Below are 16,558 nucleotides of genomic sequence, written 5' to 3' on the forward strand. Positions count from 1 at the left end.
ACTCCCAGCATTTACTGACAGACCGTGCATGCTGGGAGTTGTAGTTATGCAACAACTGGAGGAGAACAATTTGGAGACCACTGTGGAGTGGTCTCCAAACAGTGCCCTTCCAGATGTTGCAAAACTACAACTCCCAGCATGCTGAGACTGTCCAGGCATGCTGGGAGTTGTAGTTCTGCAACATCTGAAGGGCCAGATGTTACAGAACTACAACTTTCACAATGCCTGGACAGTCTGTGCATGCTGAGAGTTGTAGTTTTGAAACATCTGGAAGGACAGTGGTCTCCAAACTGTGGCCCTCCAGATGTTGCAAAGGCTGTCTGGGCATGCTGGGAGTTGTAGTTTTGAGACTCCTAGAAGCAGAAGTGAAGATCACTTTACGATCTTCACAGCTGCATCTAACACAGCCGCGGCAACTAGCCTGCCGCCTCCTGTCACCGCCGGTGTCCCCGCGCCGCCGAGGAAAGTGCCGCCGGAGATAGGAGTAGGTGGCACCTGATTTCAGCAGGCATCCCGGTCCGAACCCCGTTCGGCTAGCGGCAGGGATAGAAATTCCCACAGGAATACAGGTACGCCCTTGGCCCTTAAGTACCAGGACGCAAGGGGGTATCCATGTGATCCCCAACAGGTTAATACATGCATAAAGAAAGGCAAGGCAAAAAGAAAGTTTTTTAACATGTAAAAACCTAAACAAAAAGAAAAAACAGAAAACAGATCAGGATGAATCCGTCAACAACCCCCATCCATTTATTTATTATACGAATCAGTGGAAGATAAACTGACCCAATACACTTTGTTATCTGTCTGATTACCATAGAAATGAATGGGATCTGTCTATGGAGTTGTTGGCTCTTTACGTTTTCAATCAGAAACAAACCAGTTGTCAATTTAGTTATTTTTATTTCAGTCATACAACTTAATGTACACACCTTCTAGGCAAACTGCACTTCACTTACCAACAGTTTTTGCTGCTCACTTTCTGAGGTTTTCTCGAGGAGCTGTTGTTCCATTTCCCCACATCGGCTCTTATACTGTAAGACCTGGGAAACATGTACATGGAGAAGAAAAGTAGATGTATTAGGAGGGGTTAAATATGGACATTATTAAAAGGGTACTCCCCCACCCAGCGTTCGGAAGTAAATGTTCCGAACGCTGTTTTCGTGCTGCGTGGGTCGGCCGCGACCCTTGTGACATCACGGCCACACCCCCTCAATGCAGGTCTCCCAAAGACTTTCATTGAGGGCTGTGGTCATGATGTCACGAGGGGCGTGGCCAACCCCCACAGTGCGAAAACAGCGTTCGGAACATTTACTTCCGAATGCTGGGTGGGGGAGTACCCTTTTAATGATTTCTACTAATATAACAACATATTAATATAAAATGGATAAATCCATATCAATTTGTCATGTCTGCTGTCCTGATTTCCCCCCTTGGAATCCCACTTATCTTGAGAACCAAGATCCCGTGAACACAAAGTCTACCTGGCAGCTGACATGCCGGTACTCTCATATAACTGAATGGAGGGTTCTGCCTAAATGCACAACAGCCTTTCTTTACATTCCCTGCTGTAGCTGCCACACCAGGAGGAATGTGGGTCAGAGAACTTCTGTTCTGAGAGAGATTGGGGTCCTAGAGATGGGATTACACCTAGCAGGAACATGGTTTATTTTGTGGAAGCTGTGTTGATTTTAGTAGTGATGATCTTGTGGTGTCCCAGCAACAAAAGCTGTCCCAGGGTTTTGGACTGTCTAGGGCAGCTTGGCAGCACCAGGTGTTGGGCCCACTAGAATGCTACAGTTGTTTTAATTATTTGAGAATGATAATGACAGATAATATATTTTTCTAATTTAATTTTGTTATTCTTAAATAACAGTGAACCCCATGTGACCCTGCCTGCCAATGAGAACCCCAAAAGTTTCCCCTACATAGTGAGGTGCAGGGGAGGGGTTTTCTCAGTTCAGTCCAGTGCTAGACATTGTTCAGTCTAGTTCCAGCAGGGCTCCTGAGCGGCAGCTTGGCTCAGGTGTGCTGTGTGTCGTGTGCTCTGAGGAGAGGCCTATTTCAAATCTAATCTCTCAACTGGTCATCCTACAAGTATTACTCACAAGGAGGAAATTCATGCCTCAGCGGAACAGTCTTTAGTACCTTGGCAGGACCCTAGCAACCAGGATTTAATCTTCAGTCTCAAGTCAGTATAATTCTACCCGTGAAAGCACCACAAGTCTCATAAAGGCAACAGGGCTCCCAAGGGGTTACGCTGCACTCTCACACCAAGGCCAGCTGTTTGTGTATTGCCATCTGCACCATCTCAGTAAAGACAGTTATCCGTAACCTGACGTTGTGTGTTCTTTTACTCCCTGTGTCTGGCCCAGGAGAAGGTGTCTCCAACCTCGGACCATGTATTGGACAACAGTTCCCTGGCATCACAAAGTGATCAGGTAATTCCAACAACACCACCCCGTGAACTGACTCCACGATCTGTTCTGGCCAATACAAAAATGTATGGATGTCCAGATGATAACTGATCCCATTGCTCTCTTTAGTTATTACTGTGTTTTGTCATTGATCTGTATCCGGTACACACAACTGATCAATAGTACTTAATAATGAATTGGCATAATGCTTATCTGATCCGGAGATGAGAAGTGAAACTCACCTTATTTTGCAGTCTCTGCACCAACTGGGCCTGTCTCTGCTGTCCTTCCTGGTAAGCGGATAACTTGCGTTTATACGCCATCTCCTCCTCCTGAAAATGATGTTTTAAATCTAGCATGGCTTCACTTTCCTCTGATCTTTGTGTCTGATGCTGTTCCAGCTGTAAAGTATAACAAAGTATGGTGAATGGTATAGAAACATCAGGTTTTTAACATAACAAAAAGCATATGCAGCCTCCAGCTAAACAAAGGATCTACAAAGCTCAAATGGGCACTAACCAAACTTTTCAGTATAAGCTGTCACATGTGTACTTCTATAACATTTTTCACCAGTTTCCCTCACTCTCTAATATTCAGTTTTGGTTGTCCCAGAGCTATTGGGTGGAGACTATCTGCTATGATGTCTCCCATACACCACACACACACTCCTGTTCATACCCTCAGAAGTAGCAGCAGCAGCACTGAGGATGTTATAGAGACTTATTTATTGTACTGAGCAGTCCAAGGTGTGAATCTAGAACTGGGGTTACATAAAGTTGTTGCATACTCTCCATGTGTCTCTTTCTGCCTATTTCTCACTTTGCAGCCTCACCCTTGTCCCCCTTCTCTTACCATAGACTTTTCTGGGCAGCATGCAACATAATCCCTCAGTAAGCTTTTCTCGAGATGACTTTTAGCAATATTACAAAATGAATAATGAGTTTAGGTGGTAAGGTGAGGAATAAAGGAGCCTGATAAGTGGAGAAAGAAGCTTTATTTTTCTAATATGATATACGGTAGTACAATGCTTCTCATAATTACTTTCCAGTTATACAGTTTGTATTAATGACATTTAAGTTTATTTATTTAACTCTCTACTTGTTGAATGTTATTCAAACCACAGCATAGGAAGATAATGTTGCACACTGAATATTCCAATGAAAACTATTAACTACAGTTTTTGCCCTGTTAAATCCATGTTAATCATGGAAGATAAAGGGACTTAAACAGAGTAAAGAGAGATTTTCTGGATTATAATGACTAAGACATGAAAGGTTTGTTCAGGCTTTAGATAACTGAGACATGGATTGTACATGTGATGGCAAAGACACATGAAAGAAGTCTATAGTGAGCAGGCTGGCTGGTTTAGGTGTGGTAAGTGAAAAAACACTTTGGCCCAGATTAATGAATCCATTGGAGACAAAAACAGAAGGGATTTTGTTCAGTTTTTTATATCTTAACAAGCTCTGGTAAAATGAAAGCTGAGCTGTGATTGGTTGCTGCGGGCAAATCACTCCAGTTTTTGACTCCAACAGATCGATAAATCTGGGCCATAATTTTTCAGCAACCTCACACCATGTGCACCTTGACTAGTAAATGCTTGAAAAGATGGAAAGGTGAAAGACTTAGACTATGCTCCTGCCATGTCCAGTCTGTGAGCTTTAAGTTCATGCAATAGACAAATCCATAGCCAATGATGGACCAGACAAACGGGCCAACAAAGGGGCACAGATCTGGTCAGTGGGCTTTGGCATATTTTTTTCTTTATTGGAAAGTATATTAGACTAACAACGTCCTATATTTTTACAATAGGATATACAATGGCAGACTTGTGTAACTATCTGGGATATACTCCTGGGTTATACACTGAGCTATCACATCCTACACAATGTGAAGGGAGTCTAAGGGTGCATGCACACCGCGTTTTTGCTATATAGTTCTCGTATACGGTTTCAAGTTAAAAACTGTACGGACCCGTATAGAAAACCGTATGCATTGACTTAACATTGTAAACCGTATGTCAAACGCATCATCCGATTTAGTACGTTTTGCATCTTATACAGTTTTGTCTGTTTTTTTACCCACACCCAAAACCGTAGACTACCACGTTTTTTGGTCCAGGTGAAAAACCGTATTAAACCGTATACGTTTTTTTTTTTTAACATGGGAGTCAATGGGAACCGTACAGAACCGTATGTGCATATGGTTCCAGATGGTTTTTACCATACGGTTTTTGACTTTGCACAGTTTTTTTCTTGGAATTTCAATCAAACAAGTGAAACTTTATTCAAAATGGAGTGAAAAAGTTAAAAATGTATACATTTTTTTCTTAAAAAACGGATGCAAACGGACATCATTTTTCAAATCGTATACGGATTGAAATTTGTACACACATTTTGATACAGTTTAGTCAGGTTTTGAAGAACCCGTTTTTCATCATAAACCTGACACGGGAACTGTATAGCAAAAACGTGGTGTGCATGCACCCTAAAGGTGGTCATAGACTTCCAATGTCTTACAGCTATCTCTCCTGACCTACCTATACACAATGCTTGGGACAGATGAATATTCATGTTTTATGCCACAGACAGACTCTACTGGCGATGACTTATCTCTCCCTGGCAGTCTAGCAGGTAAAATCTAATGCTGACCATTCAGGAGGCCAAATGTGAACGCGCTAATGTATTTTAGTAATACTTATTGAAAAGGCTTACGCAAAATGCAATACTTTGGCCATGTACAAGCTTAGAGTTGTACAGAGCTGTCTAAGAACTGCTGTAGATTTCTACTGGGTACTACTGTACATCTGTATGCTTCAAATTTAATATGGCGGCATAAAGAGCTTTCCTCAGTTGGATCTTATATATATATATATATATACATACATGATAGATAAAAACTAATATAACATGTAGCATGTCGTATTATGGAGGTAATTCTCACATAGAAGCATTACTTTTGGGGGAGGAAAACTATACATACCATGCAGCCCAGTGCACCATATGGACCCACAGCCTTCTGCATATGGTCATATAAAAAGAACTGCTATTTCAGGTGTCTGTTTCCACAGCCAAACAGCACCAATGATTCCCACTTGATGTATAGGCCGTACATCAAAACTGGTTTGCTGTGCAGGAATTCTTCGCCAATCTTTGTACGTTACTATGTGCGTGTCCTATGAACAACTTGCCTTTCTCCTGCATTTATGCCTACAACCTCTCACCTCAGTAAACCCCATCAGAACATCAGAGCTGTTCTGTTTCTCTTTAAGTCTAAATTTAGACCCATTAGGGCCCATTTTGATGTTTCCTCAGTTACTCGCTGGCGCCGTCAGCCTGAATTTGTACTGTTTTTTAATGCTCACATAAAGACAGATTGATCTTAATAGTTACTTTTATATTTAGTGATTCATACCTTAACCCCCCTTAGGCAATTTTACAACTAAAATTCCACTTTAAGACAAATGCCCGCTAAAACAGCCATATACAGCGACCTTTTTGTGCCAGAGGATACGAAAACATTGCCGCGGGGGTCAATTAGTGGCTAAATGGCACTAGAACTGTTTGGAAATAATTATTAGCTTGACAGCTTTCAATCTGAAATAAAACATTCATGTTGAACCAAATCCGTAGAGAAATATTTATGTTGTCCAATAAAATGTGTCACTATATAAGCATTTCTGTTTGAAAGTGTGAAGTCTTGACGTCTCCTGTGTTGCTTGAGGGGAGCTGTGGGGGGAAGGGATGAGAGTCGGAGATCACACGTCCCTGGGAAAGTGTTTGCGGGGAGGGCAGCGCTCCCACTGGGTTGTTAACAGCCAGACAGTTTATTTAGTGCTGTTATGAGAGAGCGTTAATTCTGCTCGGGAAGGTGGGAATCTGGCCCCATGGGGCGGAGCAGAGAGGTGCAGCTGGAGGGAATCATACGAGATCTGGTGTGAGGGACAAGGTCACAAAGCAGTCAAGGGCCTTGTCGTCAGTGTGCTAGGCTTATGGTAGACTGCCAAGGACTGACACAGCACACAAGCGCAGAGTTGAGTCCCGAGCTTAAGTCAAGAAGTGTATGACAAGCAGATGGCATTGTGGGAGAAGTTTGGGAACTTACAAAGAGTGGTGCCAGTCTCGTTAAAACTTTTGGAGAGTTATTATTGGACTAATGTTTAATCCACGGAACTGTGACTCAAATGCTCCCCTTTACTTGGAGAGGTTTTCAAGAGTTTTTGTCTTACAGATTCTCTGTGACAGATCATCAGAATGACATTACGCTTTATTCTGACCCTGGAGGATTTCAGAAACAGAGTTCTTGGATCATTCCAATACCTTCGTTCTACTGTCAATGAAACCGTGGGCTTATACTGTATGAGCAATAACATTAAAGGGCCAAATGACTAATAGCAAATGTATATGCTTTTTTTTAAAGCTTTGCTGTCATAAAAAAAAAACTTTTGACATGTCATGATACATCTTAAAAGTTTTGATGAGTGAGGGTCTGGGTGCTGAGATCCCCACTCAGATGAATGTTGTTTCTCCCCGCTGTCTCTTCACTGCAGTCTATGAGCTGAACTTCTGCAGCACTCAACAGAGCACTTTTCCCTGATCATTCTGGCGATCAGTGGGGGTCTCAGCACCCAGACCCCAACGGATCACAACTTTTGACTGAAGATGTTGAAAGTTAATTAAACAGAATTGTGCTTGTTCCATTATGCCAGTGGTCTCAGCAGAATGAAACAGAAGACAGGTCTCATTTAACCAACAGTTTTAGTTTTTTTTTATTATTTGTGATCATATAGAGGATTTTACATATCATGTCCCAAATATTGTGCATACGATGCTGCAGCCAATCACGGAGGCTAGATTTTGGCTGTAGCATCTTATGCAAAATGCATGTGATGTCAGATTTCCACATGTGGTTATATCCCTTTTACCTGCAATCTTTCTATTGTATACACTGAGCAATTGGTCTGCTATAGAACAGCATTGATCAGTGTTATCTGCACTCCACTTGTACAGGCTGCTGAGGCTGCCTGCACAGTTGAAGCACCGATCGGACAGAATGGATAAAGTTAAGTGACCTCTGTCCAGCCTCTCAGCTGATCGAGAGCCCGCGAATAAGCTTTGGTGGTCCCAATCAGCTTTCCTGAGATAACCAGAAAATTGATTTAAATACTTTTACTAAATACTAAACTGCTGGCTAGAAGTACACACACATTTACGTCCTACATTACTTCTCTGAAAAATCACAGCACAGGACAGCAGTTACTCCTCTGCGTTATGCCATTGACATAGTGCTGGTGAAATTGCACTGTACTGAAAGGGCTCTTCCAGTGCTGGGCTGATTATTTAAACAGTACCGATGGCATATAGGGTAAAGGGGTTAAAAGGTGCTATGTAAGACAAGCCTCTAGACAGCACATACAGCACTATTACTGCTGCTGCTGAGATAAGAGGGAAGCCTTGATTTACCTTATAGTAACATTGCAAATCCTCTGGGGAACAGACAAAGGCGTGTCACGATTCGGCTGGCAGGAGGTGGATCCTCTGTGCCAGAGAGGGATTGGCGTGGACCGTGCTAGTGGACCGGTTCTAAGTTGCTACTGGTATTCACCAGAGCCCGCCGCAAAGCGGGATGGTCTTGCAGCGGCGGTAGCAACCAGGTCGTATCCACTAGCAACGGCTCAACCTCTCTGACTGCTGAAGATAGGCGCGGTACAAGGGAGTAGACAAGAGCAAGGTCGGACGTAGCAGAAGGTCGGAGCAGGCAGCAAGGTTCGTAGTCAATGGTGATAGCAGATGGTCAAGAACACAGTAGAGGTAACACAGAGTAGCTTTCTCAAGGCACAAGGCAACAAGATCCGGCAAGGGAGTGCAGGGGAAGTGAGGTATAAGTAGGGAGTGCACAGGTGGAAACTAATCAGGAAGATTGGGCCAGGCACCATCATTGGTGCACTGGCCCTTTAAATCTCAGAGAGCTGGCGCGCGCGCGCCCTAGAGAGCGGAGCCGCGCGCGCCAGAGCATGACAGGCGGGGAGCGGGACAGGTAAGAGACTTGGGATGCGATTCGCGAGCGGGCGCGTCCCGCTATGCGAATCGCATCCCCGCCAGCAATGTCAGTGCAGCGCTCCCGGTCAGCGGGTCTGACCGGGGCGCTGCAGGGAGAGAAACGCCGCGAGCGCTTCGGGGAGAAGCAGGGACCCGGAGCGCTCAGCGTAACAAGGCGAAGGTAGAAAATCTCCATCTCTATGGTTAAGCCCCCTCCCCACTTCCTGTGTTTTGTATTTGTTTGATACTAAAGACAGGATTAGAGTTTTTTCTAAGGTAAGGAGTAATTATTATTAAATGTTAAGCTTTACAGAAATTTTTGGAATCACATAATCTATTAAATGGAGGGTTGTTTAAAATGACAGAGGCCATTTAGCTACCAGACAACCCCTTAAATCATTCCCTATTAATGATGTCACCAAGTATTAAAAATAAGGGAGGAGGGGAAAGGCAGTGTTGACTGGGAAAATAGTCGAATGTCAAGATACATACAACATGTAGCAGTAGTGATCTTATAGCCAAAATGTTGTTGTTACGCCGAGCGCTCCGGGTCCCCGCTCCTCCCCGGAGCGCTCGCTTCACTCCCTCCGCTGCAGCGCTCCGGTCACGTCCTCTGACCCGGGGCGCTGCGATCCTGCTGCCAGCCGGGATGCGATTCGCGATGCGGGTAGCGCCCGCTCGCGATGCGCACCCCGGCTCCCCTACCTGACTCGCTCCCCGTCTGTTCTGTCCCGGCGCGCGCGGCCCCGCTCCCTAGGGCGCGCGCGCGCCGGGTCTCTGCGATTTAAAGGGCCACTGCGCCGCTGATTGGCGCAGTGGTTCCAATTAGGGTTTTCACCTGTGCACTTCCCTATATTACCTCACTTCCCTTGCACTCCCTTGCCGGATCTTGTTGCCTTAGTGCCAGTGAAAGCGTTCCTTGTGTGTTCCTTGCCTGTGTTTCCAGACCTTCTGCCGTTGCCCCTGACTACGATCCTTGCTGCCTGCCCCGACCTTCTGCTACGTCCGACCTTGCTTCTGCCTACTCCCTTGTACCGCGCCTATCTTCAGCAGCCAGAGAGGTGAGCCGTTGCTAGTGGATACGACCTGGTCACTACCGCCGCAGCAAGACCATCCCGCTTTGCGGCGGGCTCTGGTGAAAACCAGTAGTGGCTTAGAACCGGTCCACTAGCACGGTCCACGCCAATCCCTCTCTGGCACAGAGGGTCCACTACCTGCCAGCCGGCATCGTGACAGTAGATCCGGCCATGGATCCCGCTGAAGTTCCTCTGCCAGTTGTCGCTGACCTCACCACGGTGGTCGCCCAGCAGTCACAACAGATAGCGCAACAAGGCCAACAGCTGTCTCAACTGACCGTTATGCTACAACAGTTGCTACCACAGCTTCAGCAGTCATCTCCTCCGCCAGCTCCTGCACCTCCTCCGCAGCGAGTGGCCGCTCCTGGGATACGCTTATCCTTGCCGGATAAATTTGATGGGGACTCTAAGTTTTGCCGTGGCTTTCTTTCCCAATGTTCCCTGCATCTGGAGATGATGTCGGACCTGTTTCCCACTGAAAGGTCTAAGGTGGCTTTCGTAGTCAGTCTTCTGTCCGGAAAAGCCCTGTCATGGGCCACACCGCTCTGGGACCGCAATGACCCCGTCACTGCCTCTGTACACTCCTTCTTCTCGGAAATCCGAAGTGTCTTTGAGGAACCTGCCCGAGCCTCTTCTGCTGAGACTGCCCTGTTGAACCTGGTCCAGGGTAATTCTTCCGTTGGCGAGTATGCCGTACAATTCCGTACACTTGCTTCAGAATTGTCCTGGAATAATGAGGCCCTCTGCGCGACCTTCAAAAAAGGCCTATCCAGCAACATTAAAGATGTTCTGGCCGCACGAGAAATTCCTGCTAATCTACATGAACTTATTCACCTAGCCACTCGCATTGACATGCGTTTTTCTGAAAGGCGTCAGGAACTCCGCCAAGATATGGACTCTGTTCGCACGAGGCGTTTCGTCTCCTCGGCTCCTCTCTCCTCTGGTCCCCTGCAATCTGTTCCTGTGCCTCCCGCCGTGGAAGCTATGCAGGTCGACCGGTCTCGCCTGACACCTCAAGAGAGGACACGACGCCGTATGGAGAACCTCTGCCTGTACTGTGCTAGTACCGAACACTTCCTGAGGGATTGTCCTATCCGTCCTCCCCGCCTGGAAAGACGTACCCTGACTCCGCACAAAGGTGAGACAGTCCTTGATGTCTACTCTGCTTCTCCACGTCTTACTGTGCCTGTGCGGATGTCTGCCTCTGCCTTCTCCTTCTCTACAGTGGCCTTCTTGGACTCTGGATCTGCAGGAAATTTTATTTTGGCCTCTCTCGTCAACAGGTTCAACATCCCAGTGACCAGTCTCGCCAGACCCCTCTACATCAATTGTGTAAATAATGAAAGATTGGACTGTACCATACGTTTCCGCACGGAGCCCCTTCTTATGAGCATCGGATCTCATCATGAGAGGATTGAACTTTTGGTCCTCCCCAATTGCACCTCGGAGATTCTCCTTGGACTTCCCTGGCTTCAACTTCATTCCCCAACCCTGGATTGGTCCACTGGGGAGATCAAGAGTTGGGGGTCCTCTTGTTCCAAGAACTGTCTAAAACCGGTTCCCAGTAACCCTTGCCGTAACTCTGTGGTTCCTCCAGTAACCGGTCTCCCTAAGGCCTATATGGACTTCGCGGATGTTTTCTGCAAAAAACAAGCTGAGACTCTACCTCCTCACAGGCCTTATGATTGCCCTATCGACCTCCTCCCGGGTACTACTCCACCCCGGGGCAGAATTTATCCTCTCTCTGCCCCAGAGACTCTTGCCATGTCCGAATACGTCCAGGAGAATCTAAAAAAGGGCTTTATCCGTAAATCCTCCTCTCCTGCCGGAGCCGGATTTTTCTTTGTGTCCAAAAAAGATGGCTCCCTACGTCCTTGCATTGACTACCGCGGTCTTAATAAAATCACGGTTAAGAACCGCTACCCCTTACCCCTCATCTCTGAACTCTTTGATCGCCTCCAAGGTGCCCACATCTTCACTAAATTGGACTTAAGAGGCGCCTATAACCTCATCCGCATCAGAGAGGGGGACGAGTGGAAAACGGCATTTAACACCAGAGATGGACACTTTGAGTATCTGGTCATGCCCTTTGGACTGTGCAATGCCCCTGCCGTCTTCCAAGATTTTGTCAATGAAATTTTTCGTGATCTGTTATACTCCTGTGTTGTGGTATATCTGGACGATATCCTAATTTTTTCTGCCAATCTAGAAGAACACCGCCAGCATGTCCGTATGGTTCTTCAGAGACTTCGTGACAACCAACTCTATGCCAAAATTGAGAAATGTCTGTTTGAATGCCAATCTCTTCCTTTTCTAGGATATTTGGTCTCTGGCCAGGGACTACAGATGGATCCAGACAAACTCTCTGCCGTCTTAAATTGGCCACGCCCCTCCGGACTCCGTGCTATCCAACGCTTTTTGGGGTTCGCCAATTATTACAGGCAATTTATTCCACATTTTTCTACCATTGTGGCTCCTATCGTGGCTTTAACCAAGAAAAATGCTGATCCCAAGTCCTGGCCTCCTCAAGCAGAAGACTCCTTTAAACGACTCAAGTCTGCCTTTTCTTCGGCTCCCGTGCTCTCCAGACCTGACCCTTCCAAACCCTTCCTATTGGAGGTTGATGCCTCCTCAGTAGGAGCTGGAGCTGTTCTTCTACAAAAAAATCCTTCCGGGCATGCTGTCACTTGTGGTTTTTTCTCTAGGACCTTCTCTCCAGCGGAGAGGAACTACTCCATCGGGGATCGAGAGCTTCTAGCCATCAAATTAGCACTTGAGGAATGGAGGCATCTGCTGGAGGGATCAAGATTTCCTGTTATTATCTACACCGACCACAAGAACCTCTCCTACCTCCAGTCGGCCCAACGGCTGAATCCTCGCCAGGCCCGGTGGTCTCTGTTCTTTGCCCGATTTAATTTTGAGATTCACTTTCGTCCTGCCGATAAGAACATTAGGGCCGATGCTCTCTCTCGTTCCTCGGATGCCTCAGAAGTTGATCTCCCTCCGCAACACATCATTCCACCTGACTGCCTGATCTCCACTTCTCCTGCCTCCATCAGGCAGACTCCTCCAGGAAAGACCTTTGTTTCTCCACGCCAACGCCTCGGAATCCTCAAATGGGGTCACTCCTCCCATCTCGCAGGTCATGCGGGCATCAAGAAATCTGTGCAACTCATCTCCCGCTTCTATTGGTGGCCGACTCTGGAGACGGATGTTGGGGACTTTGTGCGAGCCTGCACTATCTGTGCCCGGGATAAGACTCCTCGCCAGAAGCCCGCTGGTTTTCTTCATCCTCTGCCTGTCCCCGAACAGCCTTGGTCTCTGATTGGTATGGATTTTATTACTGATTTACCCCCTTCCCGTGGCAACACCGTTATTTGGGTGGTCGTTGATCGATTCTCCAAAATGGCACATTTCATCCCTCTTCCTGGTCTTCCTTCTGCGCCTCAGTTGGCTAAACAATTTTTTGTACACATTTTTCGTCTTCACGGGTTGCCTACGCAGATTGTCTCGGATAGAGGGGTCCAATTCGTGTCTAAATTCTGGAGGGCTCTCTGTAAACAACTCAAGATTAAATTAAATTTTTCCTCTGCATATCATCCCCAGTCCAATGGACAAGTAGAAAGAATTAACCAGATCCTGGGTGATTATTTGCGACATTTTGTTTCCTCCCGCCAGGATGACTGGGCAGATCTCCTTCCATGGGCCGAATTTTCGTATAACTTCAGGGTCTCTGAATCTTCCTCCAAATCCCCATTTTTCGTGGTGTACGGCCGTCACCCTCTTCCCCCCCTCCCTACCCCCTTGCCCTCTGGTCTGCCCGCTGTGGATGAAATTTCTCGTGACCTTTCCATTATATGGAGAGAGACCCAAAATTCTCTCTTACAGGCTTCTTCACGCATGAAGAGGTTCGCGGATAAGAAAAGAAGAGCTCCCCCCGTTTTTTCCCCTGGAGACAAGGTATGGCTCTCCGCTAAATATGTCCGCTTCCGTGTCCCTAGCTACAAGTTGGGACCACGCTATCTTGGTCCTTTCAAAATTTTGTGTCAAATTAATCCTGTCTCTTATAAACTTCTTCTTCCTCCTTCTCTTCGTATCCCTAATGCCTTTCACGTCTCTCTTCTCAAACCACTCATCCTCAACCGTTTTTCTCCCAAATCTGTTCCTCCCACTCCTGTTTCCGGCTCCTCGGACGTCTTCTCGGTCAAGGAAATTTTGGCTGCCAAAAAGGTCAGAGGGAAAAATTTTTTTTTAGTAGACTGGGAGGGTTGTGGTCCTGAAGAGAGATCCTGGGAACCTGAGGACAACATCCTTGACAAAAGTCTGCTCCTCAGGTTCTCAGGCTCCAAGAAGAGGGGGAGACCCAAGGGGGGGGGTACTGTTACGCCGAGCGCTCCGGGTCCCCGCTCCTCCCCGGAGCGCTCGCTTCACTCCCTCCGCTGCAGCGCTCCGGTCACGTCCTCTGACCCGGGGCGCTGCGATCCTGCTGCCAGCCGGGATGCGATTCGCGATGCGGGTAGCGCCCGCTCGCGATGCGCACCCCGGCTCCCCTACCTGACTCGCTCCCCGTCTGTTCTGTCCCGGCGCGCGCGGCCCCGCTCCCTAGGGCGCGCGCGCGCCGGGTCTCTGCGATTTAAAGGGCCACTGCGCCGCTGATTGGCGCAGTGGTTCCAATTAGGGTTTTCACCTGTGCACTTCCCTATATTACCTCACTTCCCTTGCACTCCCTTGCCGGATCTTGTTGCCTTAGTGCCAGTGAAAGCGTTCCTTGTGTGTTCCTTGCCTGTGTTTCCAGACCTTCTGCCGTTGCCCCTGACTACGATCCTTGCTGCCTGCCCCGACCTTCTGCTACGTCCGACCTTGCTTCTGCCTACTCCCTTGTACCGCGCCTATCTTCAGCAGCCAGAGAGGTGAGCCGTTGCTAGTGGATACGACCTGGTCACTACCGCCGCAGCAAGACCATCCCGCTTTGCGGCGGGCTCTGGTGAAAACCAGTAGTGGCTTAGAACCGGTCCACTAGCACGGTCCACGCCAATCCCTCTCTGGCACAGAGGGTCCACTACCTGCCAGCCGGCATCGTGACAGTTGTAAGACAATATTTGCTTAAAAGGGCTCATGTCTGTAATATGAAACTCTACAAGTTATGTTTTTTTGTTTTTGGAAAGGGGGGGGGGGTAAAAATTGTTAATTAAATTTTTCAATAAAAGAAGAACAGAACAGGCATGAGATTGAATAATAATGTCAGGTTGGTGACACACAAAAAAATGAAGTAAAGCTGGTCTATCAGGGTCCACAACTATAATGCAGATAAAAGTCCATATACAAAGGACTATCAGTTATAGTAAAATAAAATATTAGAAATGGGAGAAGACACAGATACTGGGAGGCGGAGGTAGGGATAATCTGGGCCAGATCACACAAACTAAAAGGCTGGATGCCTTAATATGGTGCTAAAGTGTAGGGGGCCAACAGTGGGCGCTCAACAGATGCCATATTATGGAACTATTGTTCCATCAAAGCATTGGTCCTTGGGGAGATTATTCCAATAATACAGTGCTGTACAGACCAACAAATAGCTACCATAAAGTACAGGGGAGTTTCAGGGAGTTTTTCCGCCCCCTGCTGTAGTCCATCTGAGTTATTTTGCTAGGAGATCTTAGATATTTTGTTAAGTAGCTGTGATTCAGATCTAATCCTGGATCAGATTTCTCTAATGACCAGAGACACTTCATACTGCACCATAAAAGTTTCTAACATACTGAAAAACATAATGAAAAAAACCTAATGGTGCTGAACAAAAGCCATCTTACACCTCATTTCAAGCTTAGGAACACTGAATGATAGATCTCTTGTTGTGAGGACTATTTTTAGATGTGTACTGTTACTCTTTCATAAATTACTATCACTTAATAGATCCACACACTAAGAAACTAGATGAACAACCTTATGAAGTATACTTGAAGAGAACCAAACCACAGGCAGCATGAAACAGGTACAGTGAGAGGGGCACAAAACACTGATTTATTCTAAAATCATTTATGATAGCTGCCGGGACCTGGTTAAGTAGTCATCAGGGATGGCCCTGTGAGTGTTGGGGCAGGGAGCAGCCACCGGGACCGCCCCTGTGGCTACTTACCTGGATCCCAGTGACTTTTGTTATTGTTGCTTTATTAAGCTTCTCACATGTCCTAGAGACATGTGAAAAGATTTGATCGGTTGAGTAAATAAAACTTTGTATATGAATCCCTCGCCATATTCAAGATCTCTGTTTGCTGTCAGTGAATTGAAACTCTGGTCTGCTGTACAAAAGTGCCTAATATAGGCAATCCCCTGTAAGCTATATAGATCAGTAAGGGGGGGGGGGGGATCGCAGGGGTCAAACCCCATCCCCCCAGAAAAGGATTGCAGTAACACATGTTTTGCTATACACATGTTTTTTCCCTTTGTGTGCATTGGAACTAAACCAAAAAAAGGAAGGAAAAAAAGCAAATTGGACATAATGTCACACCAAACTCCAAAAATGGGCTGGACAAAATTATTGGCACCCTTTCAAAATTGTGGAAAATAAGATTGTTTCAAGCATGTGATGCTCCTTTAAACTCACCTGGGGCAAATAACAGATGCAGGCAATATAAAAATCACACCTGAAAGCAGATTAAAAGGAGAGAAGTTCACTTAGTCTTTGCATTGTGTGTGCCACAGTAAGCATGGATAACAGAAAGAGGAGAAGAGAACTGTCTGAGGGCTTGAGAACCAAAATTGGGGAAAAATATCAACAATCTCAAGGTTCCAAGTCCATCTCCAGAGATCTAGATTTGCCCTTGTCCACAGTGCGCAACATTATCAAGAAGATTGCAACCCATAGCAATGTAGCTAATCTCCCTGGGCATGGACAGAAGAGAAAAATTTATGAAAGGTGTCAATGCAGGATAGTCTGGATGGTCCATAAGCAGCCCCAAACAAGTTTCAAAGATATTCAAGCTGTCCTGCAGACTCAGGAAGCATCAGAGTCAGCGCGAACTATCCGTCG

The 16,558-nt window shown here is 46.5% G+C and overlaps 1 protein-coding gene across 2 annotated transcripts in view; it reads right to left on the reverse strand.

The window, feature by feature from the left end:
* Positions 1-16,558, reverse strand: part of CROCC2 (ciliary rootlet coiled-coil, rootletin family member 2) — a 156,227-nt gene that overhangs the window by 109,417 nt on the left and 30,252 nt on the right. For both annotated transcript variants that reach the window (XR_008891056.1, XM_056564688.1), the window contains exons 4-5: positions 2,657-2,815; positions 957-1,040 (exon numbers count right to left, since the gene is read on the reverse strand). Coding sequence is in view for 1 of the 2 variants with exons in the window: in XM_056564688.1 (XP_056420663.1) it covers positions 957-1,040; positions 2,657-2,815 (243 nt within the window). In the remaining variant the exon portion in view is untranslated. The remainder of the gene's footprint in view (positions 1-956; positions 1,041-2,656; positions 2,816-16,558) is intronic.

Source organism: Hyla sarda, chromosome 3 (genome assembly GCF_029499605.1).
Source record: "Hyla sarda isolate aHylSar1 chromosome 3, aHylSar1.hap1, whole genome shotgun sequence".
NCBI lineage: Eukaryota > Metazoa > Chordata > Amphibia > Anura > Hylidae > Hyla > Hyla sarda.